Genomic DNA, 21,796 nt, shown 5'->3' on the forward strand with positions numbered 1-21,796 from the left:
ATATATATATATATATATATATATATATATATATATCACGCACACACAACCTGCTCACACAGCGCGAGAAGCCATGAGGACCATGTGGAAATTTAGTTTCTGCAAACAGATTGAAATCAAGGCAAAACACGCCAAAAAAAAGAGAAAGAGAGAAACAGGAAGTGACACAAAATGGTATAGACAGTATTGTACTGAACAGATCTAAATGCATACAAATGTGCAATAAAAGTCTGAATTTGTATCAGAATGTTATCTCTAGCACAGAAAGTTTAGCTTCCTTAATAATAGATTAAGGAGCCTTCTGTAATTGAGTAAGGTGGATGTGATGGGCAAAGGGTGGGAATAAAGGGGAGGGCAGGAGGGAATCATCTTAGTAGGAGCGGATGGCAGGTGGAACGTGGGCGCAGTCCTGCTCATCAAGAGAGCTGTCGATCACAGGGCGGTACTCCAATGTGACCTGTGATTGGTCAAAAGCAAAGGAGTATGAGGATACTGACAGCTGAAGCTGTCAATAGCTTCAAAAACTGTTTAAATTATTCTGTAAGACACAGACAAACACACACACTGAGGGGGTCATCACCTTTCCAGTCTTTTGATCAACGAAGGACAGAGTGTGCTTCCTCCAGTGCTGGTCATACGGCTTCTTCTCCTGACCCTGCAGGGGCTTAGAGTAGTCGTACTCATCCACACGTTCCTGAAGCACAGTTCAAAGAAATGTTGGCAGAGAGCAGATTGTATAGACATTAATTCCATCCTTACGCTAAACATGTTGACGCAGACCTTGTAGTCCTCTCTGGCGTGGGCTCCCCTGCTCTCCTTTCTCTGCTCGGCAGAGTTGATGGTCTGGACGGCGTTCAGCAGCAGATTCTGCAGCTCTAGCGATTCCACCAAGTCGGTGTTCCACACAATGCCTGAAGGAGAGAGGATGAAATTTAGAGGGGAGGAAAAAAAACAAACCCATTTCAAAGTAACCCTCCAACAACTTTTTGCACAAGAAGAGCAGCAGTGTGGTGCAGTACCTCTGTCAAAGGTCTTGATGTCCTCCAGGGTCTGATAAATAGCATCCATCTTATCGCATCCTTCCTTCAGGACAGAGCCAGTACGGAATACCGCAGCATGGGTCTGCATGGTCTGAAAGCAGAAGCAGAGAAACACGTTACTCTAAATGAACCACGACAATGAAATCTCATGGATGACACAGGGGCCAGTTGTGGTGTTTCACACCTGTTTAACCTGTGTGGTGGTGGTAATCAAATCCAGATATCAAGTCATCCTGGCCAATGCTCATTATCATTGTAAAGATATATGTAAGAACTACTGCTGTCAAAATTTGCATTAATGCAAATTAATCTGCCATCACGGTCAACGTGATTAAATTATTTTAATGCAACTAACACATCTGGAGTGCAGAATAACTCAAAATCCCTGAACTGTTTCTGTCAACGCATTCCGGGCAGTTTGTCCAAGTAGTTACCTTCGCAAATGCGCAAATGGGCAGTTGATCTGGTAGTGACGGGCAGCTGAACCAATCAACTCCGTATGGAAGATGGGAAATTTGGGTATTTAAAAAAAACAACAAGACGGAGCAGTCGACCGACATAAAATATTATGCAGATTGTGCAAGAAGGAATTTTCTTTTCACCGAAGCACCTCCAGTTTGAAATATCACATTGACGCAGAGCATACGTTAGCCAAGCATGCTGCTAGCACTTTGTCGCAAGCTGGGTGACACGTTAGCCAAACCACTTATGAAGCATCGGGGACTCAGTAAGTCTACCTCGGACATATTGACTGACACAATTGCCAAGTGGATTGCAACAAACTGCAGACCTATTAATATCGTTGAGAACACGTGCTTTACATAGCTTTGATGTCTCGTTTCAAGGACTTGAAGTGCCTCCCCAAGAGTGACATGGTAAGTGCGTATATTTTGCCTTTTTTCTCGAGTCTGTTTGCTCAGGCAAATGAAATGCTATTAATATAGAATAAAAATGAATGATAATTAATTGTTATTAATCAAAATTAATCCACAGTAACCCTGTGATGAATCTGATTAAACATTTTAATTGTTTGACAGCACTAATATATATATTATATATTAGCGTATACTTGCCTATTAGTATATAAGTTTTTTTAAAGTTGTATTTCGCAGGAGAGAACCTGTGCTAAACGATTGAAGAAAACTATTCAAATTTTCTTTGAATTTAAGCATACATTCTGTTTATTCTGCATTTATTTTATTATATTAGGCCTGTGTGATATGACTAAAATCTCATATCCCAATATAAGACATTTATCGTCCCAACAACGTTATACATCACAAAAATTTTACATTTTCTGTAAATTCTGTGAATCTCGGGCAACTCGACTTGTGTGAAGTGTTTTCAGCTGGAGTCGAGTGTTACATACGTTAAAGCGGCCGGAATTTTGTATTTATTACACGGCGTGCTGCAGGGAAAAAACTAGTAGTAGCACACTCTTTTTAGCTTCTCGTCCGTAAACACTCTGCATACTATTTCACATGATTCAGTTTATCTTGAAAAGTCTCAAAAGGATCTTCAGCTTTATTGTGAAAGGTTTATGTGGAAAATAAACAAGCGGAGGGCAGAGCCACGCGATGGTTTTACCGTCGCTGTTGCTAAAGACGACGCATATAAACAGTCGCTTGTCCGTCTGTAGTGTTGTTATTTAAAATATAAGAGAAAGAAAGAACTTTAAGGAATTCTACTGTGACCATCAAAATCATCAAAATAATATTGCCGTAGACACCATGAAACAAACGATAGCGTAATATGAAATGATAGACGTTTTCATATCGTCATATCGAACAGCCCTACATGATATTGCATAAGTGTCTGTTAGCTTAAATATAAAGTTGAAAAAAATGTAATTGCAACCAGGCTACTGATCAAATAATGTGATTAATCGCGATAAATTACAGAAAATGGTGCGATTAATTAGTTTTTGTTGTTTTTTTTATTGACAGCAAAAGTAAGAACATTTATGTTTGATTGACCTGTTAGTGAAGAAGTAATATTGAGGAAGAGGTAGAGAGAAGAGCTCTACTACATGAGTTTATTGACACTAGCTTGGTTTGAACTTCCTAAATCTGCCGCTAACAGATGCCGCCCATATTGACTAATATTAAAACTGATAAAAGCAGAACTGAAACAAGAAAAGTATCCTTAGAAACCAAAAAAAGGAAACTAAAATTCACAAAAAAAACCCCACTGGCACCTGCCCTCATCCCTACTGGATGCATGTATGGTATTGTATCACGACGTCTCAAGTTATCACATTCACACGATTTTCATAATACCTGACCACTGACCTTGAGTTCAAGGTCACTGGGATTCAAACTCCTCTGAGATTTATAGTAGATGCACCTATGGTATGAATTTGGAAGTACTGGGTGACTTCCTTCTTGAGTTATTGCAGTCATAAACTTGGGTTCCCCACACCTGGGTCACGACAATACCCCGTTAACAAAAAGAAAAAAAAGGGAATGAAAAATAAAAACCTTTCTTGTGGAGAGAAAAGTTTTCTAAACCTTATTTTGTGGCAGGTCTTTCCAGATTGTAGCCATTAGTAAGAGATTTGGTGGTAATTATACATTACATTTTTATGTCCTGATGATTATTATCATTTAGAAAAGATCTACAGATAAGGTGTAGAGTTGTATATAATAAATAATATCTAACAATAATAATAATAAAAATAAATAATTCATGTAAAGCCAAATATTAGTTAAGTACAAATATAATTTATACATCAATATGTCTGTGTTCATGTTAGCATGTCCACCTTCTGCATGTTGAGCCTGATCTCAGAGGTCCTCTGACTTCCGTTGGCAAACCTCAGCCTGTCCAGGTTGGCCACAGACTCCTCTCCTGCGCTGGGCTTCAGAGGGGACAGCTTCTCTCCTGCACAGGAAAAGACAAAAAAGCCAACGTCAGCATGAACACAGAGACAGCAAAAGTGATTTTTCTCCGAATGTGAATGTAGAACAGATATATTTTCTGCTAATATTTTAACAGAAAGTATTAAGTCTGTTTTAATCAGTTGTTTTTATGATTTTTTTTTTCATTATTAATGCTTATTTTTTAAGATTAAGAAACTTTTTATTGTAATAAATTTAACCAAATACACTACTTTTGGGATTAATAAAGTATTCTGTGAAAAGCAGAGGTTCTCACCAGGTTTGTGCTGCTCAGCAATGGTGAGGGCGCAAGCTCTGCCAAACACCACCAGGTCCAGCAGGGAGTTGGCACCCAGCCTGTTAGCTCCATGGACACTGGCAGAAGCTGCCTCTCCACAGGCATACAGTCCGGGAACCACCTTGTCCTCGTCGTTGACGTGAGTAATCACCTAAGGGCCAAATATTACAAATCCTAAGCAAGCCCGCTGTGCTCACAACAACAGTGTTAGTGCACGACGCGTGGAGATGACACATGCAGAGATTATGTACCTGTCCCTTGTAGTTTGTGGGTATTCCACCCATGTTGTAGTGGACGGTGGGCAGGACAGGGATGGGTTCTTTGGTGACGTCGACTCCAGCGAAGATCATGGCTGTCTCTGAGATACCAGGCAGCCTTGCGGCCAGCTGCTGAGGAGGCAGGTGGTGAAGCTGCAGGTACACGTGGTCCTTCTCTGGACCAACACCTCTGAAGAAATTAAAAACGTAAACGTCAGTAAGGAACAGGAACTGGCTTAAAAGCTTTGACAGACATCACACAGACAGGTGAGTTGAGCATACCTGCCCTCTCTGATCTCTATGGTCATGGAACGGGACACCACGTCTCTGGAAGCCAGGTCTTTGGCGTTGGGTGCGTAGCGCTCCATGAAGCGCTCTCCTTCACTGTTAATCAGGATTCCTCCCTCACCACGGCAGCCCTCTGTGATCAGACAGCCGGCTCCATAGATTCCTGTAAGCATGAAACATGAAGAAGAAGAAAAAACAAAAAAAAACAAAAACCTGTTACATCCAAATATTTATGAATAAATAACAACAGTAGTTATAAGCTTTCATTCCCATCAAAGAAACACAAGGTCAACACTGTAAATGTAAAATCCACAAGGTTTTATTGCCATGGCACAATATAATGTCAATAAAACCAAAGACATTATGCTTTATAGACCCAGTACTGTTAAGCAATTTCACTAACAATTTTAAAGTTTTATCTCTAGAATCTGTGAAAAACTGTACGTTTTTCCTGCTATATCCACCAACCAATTTAAATCATAGGTTTTCCCTCAGTGTAGCAGAGTTATGCATGAAACATAGCGAAGTCTGCTGCCCTTATGCAACAAGCATTTACAAAGATGGAGCATCTATGCCACAGGGCACATGTGCTACTTCATCCATATTTAATGATATCATGATATCCAGGAAAAACAAAAATAAACATGACCTTTAGGAAAAAGAAAGTTGTCTTCAGGGTAAAATGTAGACATTTAGTGAGTTAAAAGTCTGAAATATTGGTCAATAGTTTTTTCTTTTAGACACATGAAACATGAACAGGTTTCCCTTACATTTTTTATGTGTAGTTAATTTTTAGTGCGGGTGAAACTGGGTCCTCACCTCTCTTCCCCTCGCACTCTCAACATCAGCTCTCCCCAGGGCTGTGTACTAAGCCCACTACTCTACTCCCTCTACACATATTGACTGCAGTCCTGCCCACCCAGAGAACATCATTGTCAAATTTGCTGATGACACAACAGCGGTGGGGCTGATCACAGGGGGAAATGAGGCGGCTTACAGAGATGAGGTCCTGAAACTGGGAGAATGGTGTGCATCAAACAACCTGGCACTTAACATTACCAAGATCAAGGAACTCATCCTGGACTTCAGGTGGAACAGAGCTGCCCCTGCACATCAACGGAGAATGTGTAGAGCGAGTGGAGTCCTTCAAATTCCTTGGGGTCCACATCTCTGCAGACCTCTCCTGGTCAGCTAACACCATGGCGCTAGTCAAGAAAGCCCAGCAGCGGCTACACTTCCTGAGGATGCTCAGGAAGGAGCAACTAAACACCCCGCTGCTGGTGACCTTCTACAGATCCACCATCGAGAGCCTGCTAAACTATGCGGTGACAGTGTGGCACGCCAGCTGCACGGAGGCAGATAAGAAGAGACTGCAGAGGGTGGTAAACACAGCACAAAAAAATCATCGGCTGCCCCCTGCCCTCCTTGTCTGCCGTCTACAACTCCCGTTGTATCAGCAGGGCCAGAAACATCTTAAAGGACACTACCCATCCCGGCTACCATCTTTTCAACCTACTGCCCTCTGGCAGGCGCTTCAGATCCATACGGACCAGAACAAACACACTCAGGGATAGCTTTTTCCCCAAAGCTATAACCATACTCAACTCAAACTTGCACAAAAAGTAATCTGCACTGAAATATCATCAATTCTCTGCCTGTCTGTCTCTGTTATCCATTACTGTACTGTGTATTTATACTTATATTAAGTGTATTGTTAAATTATTCTATAGTTTTTAATGTGCTAAAGCACGTCTGCACTTTTATAGAGCTGTTTCTAATCTCGTTATACGATGTATAACGACAATAAAGGCTTTCAATTCAGTTCAATTCAACTAAGATAATATGACAATGCATTTTAAAAAATAATTTTGTTTTATTGTCACAAGTCGTAGGTTACTCCTTTATGCTCTGCCAGACTGCACTCAGATCAGCTGGTTTTTGTTTTTCTGACTCCAGAAGTTGACAACAGAAGTTGTAGAGTGCCCTCTGGTGGCCAAACTATGTAAAATTATTCATTTTTCTCTCCAATCTCTTCTTAACTATATTACATTTGCACTTACTAGACATTGACTTGTTATTGATACAGCATCTATACTAGTTAACTTTACTGTAGGTATTCCAAACATATCTTTGAGGAATTTGTATAGTTCCTGTGGAGCTTTCGCTTTCAAAATAAAACTCTCCTCAATGCTTCAGCAACATTTTTTGGTTTAATAAATTAAGTTTCTTTTCTCACCAGTGGGATGAAACTGGACAAACTCCATATCCTGGCAGGGCAGACCCGCTCTGGTCACCATCGCATTTCCATCTCCTGTGCTTGTGTGAGCAGATGTGCAGCTGAAATAGGTTCTTCCATAACCCCTGGAAAGAAAGACAGAACTTATTTCTAAGCTTGTAGATAAAATGACAGTTGAAGAAATGTTTAAGCAAAGGCATCTCCTACCCAGTAGCAATAACAGTGTTCTGGGCTCTGAAGCGGTGGATAGACCCGTCCTCCATACAGAGAGCGATCACCCCTTTACACTCTCCATTCTCCATCAGCAGGTCCAGGGCAAAATACTCCACAAAGTAACTGGTGTCATAACGAAGTGACTGAAGACAAGTCAGGCAGACGCACAGAGGCACTTAACTGGTGCTCCTCGGCAACACAAAGATTACGCTGCAGAAAGAAGGTAGGAAAGTATGTGTACTCACCCTTCCATACAGCGTATGCAGCAGTGAGTGGCCTGTTCTGTCTGCTACACAGCAGCAGCGGTGCGCCTGACCTCCCTTTCCATACTTAAGGCTCTGACCTCCAAAGGCCCTCTGGTAGATCTTGCCCTCCTCAGTGCGGCTGAATGGCATGCCAAAGTTCTCCAGCTAGGAAAAAAAAAAGAGGAAACAAGAGCAACATGAATTCCTAATCTGCTGTAACTGTCTTTTTACACAGCTCTGGGTGGAATGACCCCCATCTGGTGTAAATTAAAAATAAAATAAATTAATAATTATTTAAATCCACCAATAAGCTGCTCGGCTTTTATTATGCAATGAGGTATTCCTAAAGATCACATGGCTTACACACTCATTTATGTCTTTTGTTTAAGGCCTAGTACTTGCCAGTTAACATAATGACTTGTTATGCATGTTAGTGTGTTTCTAAGAGAGATCATACCTCTACTACGGCTGCAGGAGCCTGCTCTGTCATGTAGTGGATAGCGTCCTGGTCTCCAAGCCAATCAGATCCCTTCACTGTGTCATAGAAATGCCACCTCCAGTCATCCTCCTCCATGTTCCCCAGAGCCGCATTAATCCCACCCTATTAACCAAGGTAAGTTTAAACATTATGCGTGTTTACTTGATGACTCAAGATTAGTAAAATATTTGCAATGAGATTGAGACTTTGGTCCTAACTGACACACAAAATCATTTACTGTAACCACTGATTTACCTGTGCAGCGACAGTATGAGACCTGGTGGGGAACAGTTTGGTGACACAGGCAGTGTTGAAGCCAACCTCAGACAGGCCAAAAGCTGCCCTCAGTCCCGCTCCACCAGCTCCAACCACCACAGCATCAAACTCATGATCCACAACTGGGTATTGAGTGGAGATCTGAAACCAGTTGAAAAGACAATGTACTGCAAACATTTTTGAAGCAATGAGAGTGTACTCTACGTATGCGGAGTCCTGGTTTTCATATCATATACATACTGTTCTGCATTAAAAAAAAAACACAAACTTAATGTGGCTTACGTCATCTGATACTTTGGCATTTTTCTTCTTGCCATAAATGGAAAAGTGGAAGTTCCTGGAACCTTGAACTGCAGCAGCAGGGACCTGGCAGAAGAAAAAGCAACTTAAATAAAACTAAAATTAATCCCAAACATAAAACACACTGAAAAACCAGACTCTGCTAATAAACACAACAAAATGATTATTCAATGAAGTGAAGTTTTAAAGCTTTAAACGTTCAGTCTTGGCACCTCCACAACCCATAATTCATATCATTAATATTTTGAGCCATTCATCACTGAAAATGTTACCAGCATTTACACAGCTGATCTTGTCAGATGCAAATGTATTTTAAACCTTCTGTAGTTCAACACTGACTTGAATTTAAAAGTATACAAACCTGCCAGTAGGAGGAACTAATGCATCACTTTAACAGACACAACAACACTGTGCCCCACGTGCTTAAACTTTCCTGACAAAATGTGAAGTAATTAAAATAATTTTGTGTGAGATATCCTTATTCACACATGATGAATAAACCATTTACACTAAATGACTGAATTTCCCAAAATCACTTTAGTGTAAACAACTTACACTAAGCTAGCAGACCGTTGATCTTCATTGCCCTTTGACACAATGTGATTAAGACTATTCAACATTTTATTCTTCACAGCACAGTGAAAAAGAGGTTCCCCAATCCCACTGATGCAAATACAGACTCTCCATATTGGGAAGAAGCTCATTATACATTATAGCAAGGAGGGTCTTAAACACTAAAATGATAATATCATATAAATCACAGGTGATGATTTATCATGTAAATTATCATCTAGCATCTCTTAGATCAACTGACTGTCTGCTTGGCCAACCGATAACAGAGGAGGACACTGAGACTATCCAATGGTCATCTTGAAGTGTGCTCATATACCGAGCATGATCCCCTGAGAAATTGTACTGTGGGTAAGTATAGTATAAGACTTGCTGCAAATTCAGAGTAAATAATACTACACCTGGCTAGTTTCTGTTATTTCTGTCACTTTTGGATGTACTGGGGAATGCAGGCGATTTACAGGGTTTCTATCAGTAGAATCAAGTAGAAAGTATACCAAAAAATCTCCTTTTTACATTAATAAGCTGTTTATCGTTATATTTTTAAATTTGCCAGAATAGGATCCCCATGTTAAAAAAAAAAAAAAGAACGAATGGCATCTGTTGGTGTAAAATAGCCCGATATCTTATATGCAGGATTTTTTTTTTTTAAGAAAAAAAAAAGAATAATTCCTGGTGAATAATAAATAATCTGTTTCTTTTTTTTCTGTTTGGTCTTCCCTACCTGTGGGGCATCAACAATCAGATGCTTACAAGTGTCAGAAAGCAGCAGAAATGACTAACAGATTCATTTAATTTAAGTGTAACTTATATTAATTTCACATTAGAAATTAAAAAAAAAAAATTACAAATTAATGTTAAGCTGAAACTATAAGTTTAACGATCTACATGAGAAGTGACAGGGAGGTTACAGTCTGATCAACTGTCAGGTGGCTCCTGCCTTTGAAAAATGATCTGCTAAAATACAAGCAGCATACCAACCAAAAGCATCTGCTATACCTGTGCCACGACATCAGCAGTGATTTATAATAGGGGGGGGGACTCCTGCACAAAACTTTCTGTTAACAGCCTTACAGCACTATGTTTAATAATGGCTGTGAAGGCATTTACCAAAACAACCCATAGCAAAAAAAAAACAAAAACAAAAAGCATTAAAACGTACGACCATTTTTATAGTGACGATTGCTCTTGGCGGTTATTTTTCATCTTCGTCGGTCTAAACCTTTCATATCTGCAGTTTGCCCCATTTTACTTTTGTAGCTAACAACAACGTCTACATACTTAGAACTGTTTTACACAAGGGCAGCGGCATTTACGACTTTCATGGTGACGAAACGTCTCGGTTAGGCATTAGAAACAAAGTGTAATGTGGAGATAATAGAAGTGTAATAGATATAATATAAATCATTTTGTTGGACCTGCAAAATACCTTTGCTCATAGTGTCACATTGAAACAGCACCAGCTACATAACAGATTACGCAAGTCAGAATCCGCCGGTTATGAAAGCTTCGTTTTAGAAACAAAAAAGGGAAAATAAAATATTATCTTTTACAATATACTACATATATAAATATTTAACTTTTAAAAGCATCTTTTCACTACTCACTGCTTTCGCAGTAGATAAAACCCTCTTGGAGAGGAGACGGGACGCCGCGCGGACACTCGCCATGTTGTCAGACGAAGGATCGTTCCTGCTGCGCTGCGGAGGAACACATATTCTGCCGGACCGGACTAATCCAATGTGCTAAAAGAGGGGTCACTCATTTATTTAATATTTATATGATAGTTATTATTTAAAGCATTTAGCCATGTGTTTTAAGGGTAATTATTAAATTATTACCTTGAAACCATCTGAGTAAATATACAGGGTTTTTTACTGCAACACTTACAGGTTCTTTTTGAAAGTAATTTTTAAAATCACCCTCTGCCGGCTAAGGTGGAACGTTAAAGCGTTAAAATTGTATAATCTGCGTGTGCAGGAACAAATGCATAAGTGACCTACACTTTTCATTCAAGGTGAGACACAGTTCCATACATTTAACAGGCGTACGCTGACACGTTGTCAGGATTGCAAAACTATGAAGCCCCTTCGTTCTGTTGTGTTTTTTTATAAACACAATGACGAGCCACGAAGCCAAATGTTGGCTAGCATGTAGCACATAGCTAGCTTTGTTTATGGTTAGCTCAGCTGTCAAACTTCCGAATCATGAGAGGCTCCTTTCGCCCTGCATGCCTGGTGCATTGTTTGGATTCATGCTAAAAAGCTATTTGTTAATGCACTTTCACATCCAGTGCTTATTCCAAACACTGTTTTGCAGATTGCACACCCTAGCAGATGCATTGGCGTTTATTCACTGCTCTTTATTCAGCCAGTAGCAAATGATGTGATAGTTAATGCAGAGTAAATTATAGACGTGTCAAAGAGAAAACACCTCTGAGATTATATGTTACTCACAAATAAAAACCGAGAAAGAGTCAATTGTTGGTGATGTTTTGGGCTGAGCTCTCTTCGTGCTTGTGTGTGTGTGTGTGTGTGTAACAGCGGCCTCCATGAACAACTTGAATGATCCCCCAAGATGGAACATCCAACCAGATCCCAGAGGAAGGGGGGCGGGAGCAGGCGATGGCAACCAGTGGAACTACGCCCTGCTGGTCCCCATGCTGGGACTGGCTGCATTTCGTAAGTTACACAAGGAGATTCACCTGTGTGATTGTGGATGAGACAACAGAGTAGAACAGCATATCAATTTCAAATGATCTGCTGTGGTGACCCTTAAAGGGAGCAGTCAAAAGAATATGATGATCAGTGAGTGAGTGTCTGGCTTACAGACACACAGTCTCTTTTGTCATTAGAATGCCAAATGGCATTTAATGATTAACACAGAAGTGGGGGGGGGAAGTAGACTAAACTGCAGATCAGTAAAAATTATTCCACTAAAAGGAGACATTTTGACCCTTCCAGGTTAAGCACAGCAGAGGTTTCTTGCACAACTTTACATACTGTAAAACAGGGGGGAAACACCTGCAACAGTTGTAATATACAGAACAATTTTTTGTTTTGTTGTTGTTTTTTGTTTTGTTTTTTATTGACAAGACGCACACATTCTGGCTCGCTGCCTTCATCAGCATCACCATAAAACTTAGCGCAAACCTCCCAAAAATTTTTAGGAAGATGGGTATAGGGCAGAGGAAAAACCTACAACTGCTTGTGTGCTTCCCCAGCATGCATCTGTTCTGATCTGTGTGTGATTGTATGATAGATCATCTCTGTTACTTAGATAAAGTCATTGCCATGATTTTATAAAATTCAGTTCATAAGTAGCTCCAGCTACTCTACTCTTCAGAAAATCATGGTAGTATCACTTAACATCTTCCCCATTTTTTTTTATCCCATTGCCCTTTCAGGATGGATCTGGACCAGAGAATCTCAGAGGGAGATCCAGAAGGTGAAAGCTCAGTATGACAAAGATGTGTCTACAATAAAAAGTGATATGGAGGCCCGTTACCGGGAGACTCTTACCGAGAGGCGCAGGGCAGCAGCTACGCTGGAGCTGGAGCTGGAGAAAGAGAGACAGCGGGTCAAAGGGTACAAGCAGGCCCTGGTCTCACAGAGCCAGCAGCTTATGGAAGAAAGAAAGCAGTTACAGCAGGTAAAGATCTGCTGAAGGGTTTATAAGGGATAACGGAGCTAATGAGTAGAAATCTGTCTTAAACCTTTGTTTTCTTCCATCTCAGTTACCTGCCACACATATGTCTTTTGTTGTCCTCCTTTTACATTGAACATTGCACCCATTTTATCATTGTGTCATTTTCCTTTGTAATGCATAGCCTTTACTCACTAACCTTGTATTCTGTCTTCTAACAAGGAGCGAGAGTCCTTAGAGGAAGAGAAGCAAAAGTTGGTGAAATCAGGAGCTGCAGGTGCTCTGCTGCATCAAGCTCTGGAAAAAGAGCAGAACTGGTACAACCGAGCCACAGCCACTCTGAAGGAGTTGGAGGGTTTACTTGTGGAGCGGCAGAACGCCTACTGCTCCCTCATCCAGCCTCGAGATCAGCGGCTGGAGATGGAGAAGAACATGCTGCTTAAGGTCGTTAAAGATCCCATTGGGCCAGACCTGGATCTAGAGACTGACCTGAAGGATATTTTTAAGAGAGACAAGCATTGTGCTGACCTGCTAAACATGGACAGGAGGAAGAACGGAAGCCTCATGTGGGTGTACCTCAAGTACTGGCAGCTGCAAATCACCGTCCAGAAACACAAAAGAGCCGAGGAAGCCATATTAGGAGGAAAAATCCACTCAGACACAAAGTGACAAATAGGCAACATTAAGCTGGTGTTTTGGTTTGACTTGAAGAATGTGGCGAGGGTGTGGTTTAGAAATGGAAAATTCTTGTTTTTTTTATCCCCTCTGTGTAATAACCTTTACTTGTAGGGATGTTATGCAAACACACAGACGGTCAGTGAGGTCTAACAAGCTGAATATCACCATCTGAAAACTCCACCCTTGATCACATTTTGATGATGCACTAATATCGCTTATAGCAGTTAACCTCAGCTGCTCAGATAAGGATTTATTTCATTTAACTGAAGAAAAACAGAAATATTAGTAGGATTAATCAGGTGATATCCATATTGGATACAAAAATGCATGGTTTATTAAATAGAAGATGATAAAACTTTATAATTTAGCCCCTATAAAAATGTCGATTTAACGTCCATATTTTTGAATGCCATGAATTATTGTCAGTTAAGATTATATCTCGGAAGAACAATTTTTTTATTCCTTAGATAGGAATTCAGGGATGCCATAACACTCTATCAAATCTATTATTATGTTTTTGTAGATAATTTAAGTCTGTTGTTGAAGGAGTGATGTGGGAGATATTTGTAAAGACAACTCTGGGACTTTCTGTTTTCAACAACCTCTCTGTTCATTGAGTTTCCTCCATTTAAAACAAGCCTGATCTCATGATCGAGCAGAACAGGGAGGATGTTTCTTATGACTGGTTTGTGGGTACCTCACTAATGTCAGTGACGCCAGACTTAACCGACGGTGCATGTATGCAAAATAGTGCTGAATAATATAATGTGTTGTAAAAAAAAAAAAAGTAAAATAAAAAAAAAGCACATTTAATTTGTTACTGTAACACACATTCACACATGCAATGAAAGGATTTACTGAATCTGTAGCATTTGTCTTTGGTTATCAGGCCTTTCTGTGCTGCCATGTTTTCATTTTGACCTTGGTGATTAAGTGCTGGATGCTAAACTGACACTTACAACTCTGTGTGGTCATTTAAATACATTTGTTTTTGTTTAGAACTCAGTTTGTAGGTTGTCCTTTTTGTCCATAGAGACTGATTTTTGGGGGAGGGGGCTTCAAGGAGCAGCTTCATCTGGATTTAGATACAGGAAAGATATAATTTAATCCGTTAGCTATGTGGAGGCTTATAATGCATGATTAAAAAGGTGCATGCACGAGGAATGTGTAAAAACAACTGACACGAGAATATTGATTGAGGTTTGTGAAGCAAGCTTCCAGAAAGTGTTTAATTAAGCTTTACAAACCATAAAAATCACCAGGTGTGACAAAATTGCATTTTCCTCCTGGAACAAAGTTACAGTTCACACCAGACTCAATTCTGCAGCACCCAGAGCTTTTATGCAAATTATAGCACATCTTTTTTTAGTATTATTTAGCTGCTGAAGATATGACACTACTACAAATATAAGTATAGCATGTGAGATAACATCCTCGAGTTTGATGTGCATAAAAATAGTACTTCTAAAATAGTCAATTTTAGAAGAATATTTGATTTTGTTAATACTGCTGAGAAATTTGCTACAACAAAGGCTGTGATCACTCCCTTCTCTGAACCCGATTAGAGATTTCCCTGGGAGAGGACATCAGACTCGAGGCCCTGAAGTTCACTCTAACCGGCTTGCTAAAATCTTGATCTGTGGTGGCTCCTGTTCCCTGTCTATCTGCTCCAGCAATCAGCTTCTCTTTTATAACAGGCTCTTCTGTGTGCCTAAAGCTGGTTGTAGTACGATCCACCTCCCTGCTGGTGTTGAATAAGGGTAGCTGGTGCTTTGTCATCGCTCCACTGGTGCTGCCCAGCATCAGTATCTGGCTGGGGCTCCTCTCCACCATGAAGTGGGCCACCTGTTGCTGTTTATAACTCTCTCTGCGAATGCTGTCGCTCTCTGACAGCTTCAGCCTGCAACACACAGATCAAGCTTTTCTTACATCCGTGAAACACTAACGCTGTATACAGCTGCGTCACTGCCTCTGTGTTAGTTCACATTTTGAATCGTCTGAATTGTTAACTGCAATAAAACACACTGTACAGGCTTGACTGATCAGAGCCTGGTAAGTCATTTTGCTGAGCAAAGCAGATTTTAACTGCTATTCCGTCTAAGTTAAAATACAACATCACATGTCATGGCTTTACTGCCAAATTACAGTGAGCAAATAGGCTGCTTCAGTGTAATACTACATCTTAAAACACCACAACAAACTACAAATACACAGCAAAGCTCAAATGAGCGCAACACAGAATATTTTACCCTCCAAAAAAGTATATTTAGTGAGTCATGCACAGCTCAGTATCTAATGTGAGCAACCTACCTGTACTGTGGTCTGGTTTCAAGGACGAGGCTCACCCAGCAGGCTTCATAGCTCTCTTTCTTCCACCTGTTCTCCTCCCGAAGATCACACCAGGAGTTCACCAGGTAGCAGCCTCCTCTGCTCACACAGTGCATGGTGCGGTTTTGTCCGTAACTCAAATGTTAGTAATTTGCTCCAAGATGAATGTCCTCTTTCATGTGGGTGCTTCTACAGATGAATAAAACTCGTGGGATAAAGGATACAACGATCTGTCAAATCATGCTAAATGTATGTTCAAAACACCGTGAGAAGTGTGTGTGTGTGTGTGTGTGTTGGCCAATGTCTTAAATATCCAGTCTTGTTTCTATTTTTACTCCTCTGTGTCACATTGTAGTGAACGTAGTGAATGTCCCTGCTTAAGACATCCTGAAGGTTGTTTTTCACATGAAATGGAATTTAGTTCTTTCCATGATGTGATCCAACCAGAATAATCCAAATGAAAGCTGAACGTGGACCTCTCTGACTTCATCTTTTAGATTTTTATGTACTCTTGGATAAAACTAAGTAGTAATCTTAAACATTAACATTTAATCTATAACTATTCAGTCACATTTATTGTCTCTTGGGTTTGTAAATACACTTTTTTCTCTTATACTGTATATGTTTGTAAGGATCAGTGCGTTTAAAGCTGCGGGACGTGTTAATTCATCTCTGTGTGATGACAGGAAATATAAAATGACTAATCTGCTTAAACGAGATGAATGCAAGATCGCCTATCTGATCGGGTCAGAGAATCCAGCCTCTTGCTCCTCAAGTGTCACATGTTGCTGTGGGGAAACAGCTGAAGGCACTTAGAGCGCTAACTGACACTCACAATCTAACTCATTAATCCGAAGCCGCGTCAGGTCCTCGGCTGAAATCACCACGCTACAAAGGTACTCTGTCGCAGTCATCACTGCTACAGCAGATCAGTAGAGTGCATTCAGTTCTTAAACAGTTTACTTAGTAATTAAATGGTGGATGAGTGGTAGCAGCTTTGAGTTTAACAGAGGTCTTTGATTTCAGATGGAAAGATATAAAGGAAGGCAGGTTATCACTATACTGATGATTGCTACAATAATTAAGAGGGGCCCGGCCTTTCCTTATGACCTGTCATACATGAGATGTTACTTAATATGAGAACATGAACCATTTGAAGAAAAACAAGAGAGGAGATACAGGAGTCTAGCTGCTCAACAATCCTGTGTCTCCTTTCCCACATTTCCCATTTCAAGATTGCTCCAAATGTTCCCAGTTGCTGAAAGGTGTAGACTGCAGGAAGACCAGTTCATCACCTGGACTCTTCTGCTACAAAGCCATCCTGTTGTCATAGTTGCAGCATGTAGTCTAGCTTTGTCTTGTTGAAATATCCAGTGCCTTGCCAAACCATCAGAGATGCAGGCCTTTGAACAGAGTACAGATAACAAACCAGATGTTCCCTCTCCTCTTTAGTTTGCTGGATGGCGTATCCATGTTTTCCAAAAAGATTTTAATATTTCGGTTAATCTGATCACAGAAGAGTTTTCTATTTTGCCTCAGTCCATTTTAAGTGAGCTTAAAGGAGATAACGTCACTTCTAGATCCTGGATCCTCGTCTTCTTCACATAATGGAGGTTTAATGTGCATTTGTGCATGGCACGGTGAACTGTGCTCACAGACAGTGCTCCTGAGCCCATGCAGTGATTTTCACAACAGAAACCTGTTTGATGGAGAGTCGCCTGACGGCTTGAAGGCAAAGGCACCCACCTGACCTTGATTTTTAAAGTCTTACACTGAAATTGTTCCACAATTTGATTTTGTTTTTTTGCTTCTGAGAAACTCTGCCTCTCTAAGATGCTCTTTTTTTAATGTTACTAACCTGTTCACAATTCACCTAATTAGCTGTGAAATGTTCCTCTGGCTGTTTTTGTAGTTCTGCTTACTTTTCCATCTTCTTTGAGACATGTTGCTGCCTTTAAATTAAAAATTAGCTACTATTGCTCATGAAGCATTAAAATAGCTCAGATTAAATGTTTTCTAGGCTCTATTGTGAATAAAAATGGATTCATTCAGCTTCCCAACTTTTCTGAAAATGGGATTGTAATTGTCATGTTTGGGATCTGCATGATGGTCAGTGTGAGGGGATTTTTTTCTAATAAAGCCATTTCATGCACACACAGCTCTGACTGTGAGCACAGAAGCCCCTCCCACCTGCTGCTCAAACTTTGTGCTAATGAGGGGCAGCCAATCAAAAGAAATCTAGCTTTAAAGGAAGGGGAGCTAAGAGGTAAATAAGGATTATTCTGAGCTTTAATTCAAGCTGCCCTAGAATAGTTCAATGAAGATAAAGTGTTAGAAATTAGCATGATAGGCAAAATACTGAAACAGTGCTGATAAAACACACTTGCCAATAATAAATCATTTTTTATACGTTTGTACACTTACAGTTCAGGGGTTCACCACCTTTGTACACCTGCAATTTAGGTATCATTCATTTGATAAAGCAAGAGAGATAACACAAATACAGTTAACGATTAATTTGATGGATTGCATACAAATGTCTGCAGATGTTACAAAATATTTAAGGTTAAAATATATTTGGCAGCCTTAATTAAAAGGCAAGTGAAAGCATTTGTTTAAAAATATACTAAATTCTTGCTAAAGAATTTGGTAAGAACATAACAAGCAAGATTACAGCGCTGTGCAAACCAAGTAAACCAAAGTAATTTCAGTGGAACACTGATAAGCCCGGTCTTATCAAACTATGAGGGGGAAACTGAATCACAGGGACACTGAGGCAGTGGAAGGTATGCTGGACTCATCCCAGCAAAAACAGTCTACTCCAGCGACACATGAGCCACCGTTACATGACTTTGGTTTAATGCCGAATCCTGATTAAAGGAAGTTGTGGCTGAAGCGACGTTGCATGCTTGTTTGTACACACCAGTGTCTGATCCTGTTAACCGACAGTTTTCTACCACAAGCAATTGTGCAGCCAGACTCTGATAAGCATTAGAAAGCAGTAAACATGACAGTGACACTCATGATTTGATGTTAAGTGTTCCAGATCTTAAAAACATCAGACTCTGAGTCATTATTCCATTTATAGTGAAAGCACCTCTCGTCACTAATAATTGTGATTGCATATGTTCATTTTCCTCCTACTTTAAGGAGAGAGGTCACACAACAGGGTTTAAATGGGATTTGATAAACTAGAATATGTTCATTTTTTTAAGAATTAATGGCGTCCCTCCAATGCTCAGAAGACTGGAGAACGTTTCATAAACAGTCTGGAAGTTTCCTCCTGTTTCATGAAGCAGAAGAAGTCATTCACCTTCACCCAAAGCAGATTATTTCAAATAAGGAATTTATTGTCAAACCATCAAAAGTATTATGCAGTTGAATTATGTCCATAATCTGACAGTCTTGGCTTTTAGAAAAACCGAACTATGATATCATCAACTCCAAAGGCATATTTTCTACTGGAAACACGTTTCTGATGTTTAAGCTCTCTGGATCAGTTCTGAACAAACTAATTCTTAATTTGTGGAAGAAAAACTGACCCAGAGAGACTGAAATATGCTGTTTGTCGTGGTATATGTCACACACAGCTTCAGTAGTTGAACCATGCAGGCCTTTTCCTGGGCCTCTCCACTATCCTCTTGTCTTTGTCCTGCTCCTTTGGGATTTCCCCCTCATATAAGACCACAGTCTCAACAGTGGGGGCCTTCAATGGGCCTCCTTCCATGGCTTGAATCTGATGACGAATCATACTGGTCTCCTTGCACACCTTAGCGTAACAGAAGCCACACAGGATGTGTTTCTGTTTCAAGTGGCCACACTCTGGACACGGCTCGATGTTGTTCTGAGGAAGAGAGGGGTGCAGGGGAAAGCAAACAGGGTCAATGGATGCAAGCGACTGCTTCTCTAAATGTTTCTGATCATCTTTGATATTCCTGCACCACACTTTGTGGTCTCGTTTTAGTAAACACTACCTATATACATCAATGGTAGCATTTACACATCACTGGGGTTAGGTATCACTTTAAAATAAAGCTAGTTTTATTTTTCTTTCTTTCTGTCCAGCAAACAGGAGAGCTGCACCACACACACATTGAAGGTGGCCACTTGACATTAGTGTGACCCGTTCAGCTTCTTATCACATGTGACATGGTCACAACGCTCCCTTCTATTACACAGTTGTAGAGCTGAATAGTGTCATTTTTTGTTTTCATAGTGATGTCTAAGTGAAGCTCAACTCTCAGCGCTCCAATACAAAATATCATTTTATTCTGTTCGAAATTTCTATGAAACTGTGTTTTAAAAAGTGTACAAATTGAGTTCAGACCAAAGAAAATTCCTCACTCAAGGAATTTTTGCTCTAAGGGAGTCGGAAAATAGGCTTACAAGTATTAACATTTTAACCTGGGAGTCTATGAGGACTGACCCAGGGGATGCCACAGGTCTTGCAAGCATGAAACTAAAGTAAAATAAAAATAATCTCATTTCTCCGTAATTGAATCTGTTTAGATAGTTTGATCAGACACATTCAAGAGGAGAAACAGCAATTGAAGAAGTATAAATAAAAATCTTTGGGAGAAAAAAATAATTTCCGAAGGAAAAAAATACTTCAAATACTGTATTTTGGGCCAAAGTTCACTGACTTTGCAGCTAAATTAGATGATGCTTTAGAAGAATTGCCTATATAGGTCCGTGCCAATGCTAAAATGTTTGCCTCCTAGAAAGATTTTGGATTCAGTTTAAAATATTAGTATCTTTCACAAAGTACACTTTCATTTCAATCTGCATACTCTGATCTATGGAAGTCACTTCAGCTGGACCCAACGTTAATGAACGAGGTGCTCTCCTTAAATCCTAAATATTACCAGTGACTCGTCGTACTGAATGGTTTATTTGCCACAAATCAAACCCCTCTTTGCAGTAAAATTAGGTACCAGTAAGACAGATGAAGCTATAATTTGGTTTAAACGTTGAAATGACCCAATGAGATCATCCAGTCACTGCGGAGCGTACCTTGACTTTAATAAGTTTGCTCTCAGCTCTCCTCCTGGTGCGGTTGACCTCGATTGTGCGCCTCTTCTTGGGTGCTGCCATCCACATGATGCTGTCCAAGAGGCCGGGTTGCTGCTCCGGGCTCTGCTGCTCCTCCAGCTGCTGCTCCTGGTCGAGCTGAGGCAGGAGGCTGGGGCCGTTCACAGCCAGACCCGGAGCTGCACGCAGAAGGAAACAACGTTACAGGAATCACTACGTCTTTAACTCCACCGAAACAGCAACACGACACGGACTGGTGGTATTAAATGAAAAATGTCTTTAATGAGTATGTTTGTGTGAATGACCCCATCGTAAAAAGAGGCTATTAGCAGCAGCTCACTTACCCAACTGTGCTTCTAGTCCGACCGCCTGCAACAGTCTACTCTCAATGCGCAGCAGAGAGCACCTGAGGCTGTGAATTAACGCGGATAAATTCATCATTTTTGTTACCAACGCGCTTCCTCTTCTCCCAGCATGTCAAACAGCTCACGGTCACTGAGGATCCCTACGTCGTAAAACAGCGACGCCAAGCTGCACTTCGTCTGTTTAATTTCCGGCACACAAAAGGAAAGATTTTGTACGCTGCTGCCATCTAGCGGTGAACCGTGGAGCTTTTATTGTAGCAAAACTGTGTCTCAATCCTTGTGTGCATATTTTAGATTTGTGTGGAAATTTGAGTTCAAGCTTTCCAGCTGTTTTTTGTTTTTTTGCTATAGCTATATTTTTGCTATTTAGTTCAGTTTAGTATCCAGAGGGAATGTTCTTGTTTAAGCTTTTATTGTTTTAAAATGTCTAGTTTTAATTTCGTTTCTATTAGTTTTACTTTTAGTTGTGTGTTTTTTTTGCAATACTTTACTTTCCGATTTTCCACTTAGCGAAGCATGAACAAAACACACCTCTAAACCCACGCACACAGAAGAGGAGAAACAACGACAACGAAAATAAAGATGAGTGTAGGTGATGTTTTCAAGTGGAATACAACTATTCATCTCTGAGATCAATCTAAAAAATAGGCAGCTTTCCGGGTAATGGTT

At 40.3% G+C, this 21,796-nt stretch overlaps 3 protein-coding genes across 3 annotated transcripts; 1 reads left to right on the forward strand and 2 right to left on the reverse strand.

Annotated features, from left to right (window-relative positions):
* Positions 1–10,797, reverse strand: sdha (succinate dehydrogenase complex, subunit A, flavoprotein (Fp)). Its single transcript, XM_080896279.1, has 15 exons — positions 10,688–10,797; positions 8,493–8,576; positions 8,190–8,351; positions 7,914–8,057; positions 7,457–7,621; positions 7,206–7,354; positions 6,999–7,123; positions 4,757–4,925; positions 4,469–4,664; positions 4,197–4,368; positions 3,805–3,923; positions 1,020–1,131; positions 781–911; positions 581–694; positions 1–457 (listed from the first exon to the last, which is right to left on the reverse strand). The coding sequence occupies exons 1-15, from the start codon at positions 10,748–10,750 to the stop codon at positions 371–373; spliced, it is 1,992 nt and encodes a 663-aa protein (XP_080752405.1). The 5' UTR covers positions 10,751–10,797; the 3' UTR covers positions 1–370.
* A 208-nt stretch (positions 10,798–11,005) lies between these two features.
* On the forward strand, positions 11,006–14,415 carry LOC308405656 (coiled-coil domain-containing protein 127-like). Its single transcript, XM_080896354.1, has 4 exons — positions 11,006–11,097; positions 11,624–11,761; positions 12,487–12,731; positions 12,948–14,415. The coding sequence occupies exons 2-4, from the start codon at positions 11,632–11,634 to the stop codon at positions 13,392–13,394; spliced, it is 822 nt and encodes a 273-aa protein (XP_080752480.1). The 5' UTR covers positions 11,006–11,097; positions 11,624–11,631; the 3' UTR covers positions 13,395–14,415.
* Positions 14,416–19,060: 4,645 nt separating this feature from the next.
* mrpl32 (mitochondrial ribosomal protein L32) lies at positions 19,061–21,291 on the reverse strand. Its single transcript, XM_080896521.1, has 3 exons — positions 21,107–21,291; positions 20,745–20,941; positions 19,061–19,575 (listed from the first exon to the last, which is right to left on the reverse strand). Exons 1-3 carry the CDS (start codon positions 21,201–21,203, stop codon positions 19,324–19,326), a joined length of 546 nt encoding a protein of 181 aa, XP_080752647.1. The 5' UTR covers positions 21,204–21,291; the 3' UTR covers positions 19,061–19,323.
* Between the last annotated feature and the right edge of the window lie 505 nt (positions 21,292–21,796).

This window comes from Rhamphochromis sp. 'chilingali' (assembly GCF_963969265.1).
Source record: "Rhamphochromis sp. 'chilingali' genome assembly, chromosome: 11".
Taxonomy (NCBI): Eukaryota; Metazoa; Chordata; class Actinopteri; order Cichliformes; family Cichlidae; genus Rhamphochromis; species Rhamphochromis sp. 'chilingali'.

What these genes read in the sequence shown, in the direction of transcription:
- sdha (XM_080896279.1), bottom strand. Translation starts at nt 10,750, where the DNA reads ATGGCGAGTGTCCGCGCGGCGTCCCGTCTCCTCTCCAAGAGGGTTTTA. An exon ending in CTCCTGCAGCCGTAGTAGAG is followed by an intron (nt 7,622 to 7,913) that starts GTATGATCTCTC and finishes TTTTTTTCCTAG; the next exon opens with CTGGAGAACTTTGGCATGCC. An exon ending in AACACTGTTATTGCTACTGG is followed by an intron (nt 7,124 to 7,205) that starts GTAGGAGATGCC and finishes CTTTCTTTCCAG; the next exon opens with GGGTTATGGAAGAACCTATT.
- LOC308405656 (XM_080896354.1), top strand. Translation starts at nt 11,632, where the DNA reads ATGAACAACTTGAATGATCCCCCAAGATGGAACATCCAACCAGATCCC. An exon ending in GCTGGGACTGGCTGCATTTC is followed by an intron (nt 11,762 to 12,486) that starts GTAAGTTACACA and finishes TTGCCCTTTCAG; the next exon opens with GATGGATCTGGACCAGAGAA. An exon ending in AAAGAAAGCAGTTACAGCAG is followed by an intron (nt 12,732 to 12,947) that starts GTAAAGATCTGC and finishes TCTTCTAACAAG; the next exon opens with GAGCGAGAGTCCTTAGAGGA.
- mrpl32 (XM_080896521.1), bottom strand. Translation starts at nt 21,203, where the DNA reads ATGATGAATTTATCCGCGTTAATTCACAGCCTCAGGTGCTCTCTGCTG. An exon ending in CGGACTAGAAGCACAGTTGG is followed by an intron (nt 20,942 to 21,106) that starts GTAAGTGAGCTG and finishes TTCTGCGTGCAG; the next exon opens with CTCCGGGTCTGGCTGTGAAC. An exon ending in GCAAACTTATTAAAGTCAAG is followed by an intron (nt 19,576 to 20,744) that starts GTACGCTCCGCA and finishes TCTCTTCCTCAG; the next exon opens with AACAACATCGAGCCGTGTCC.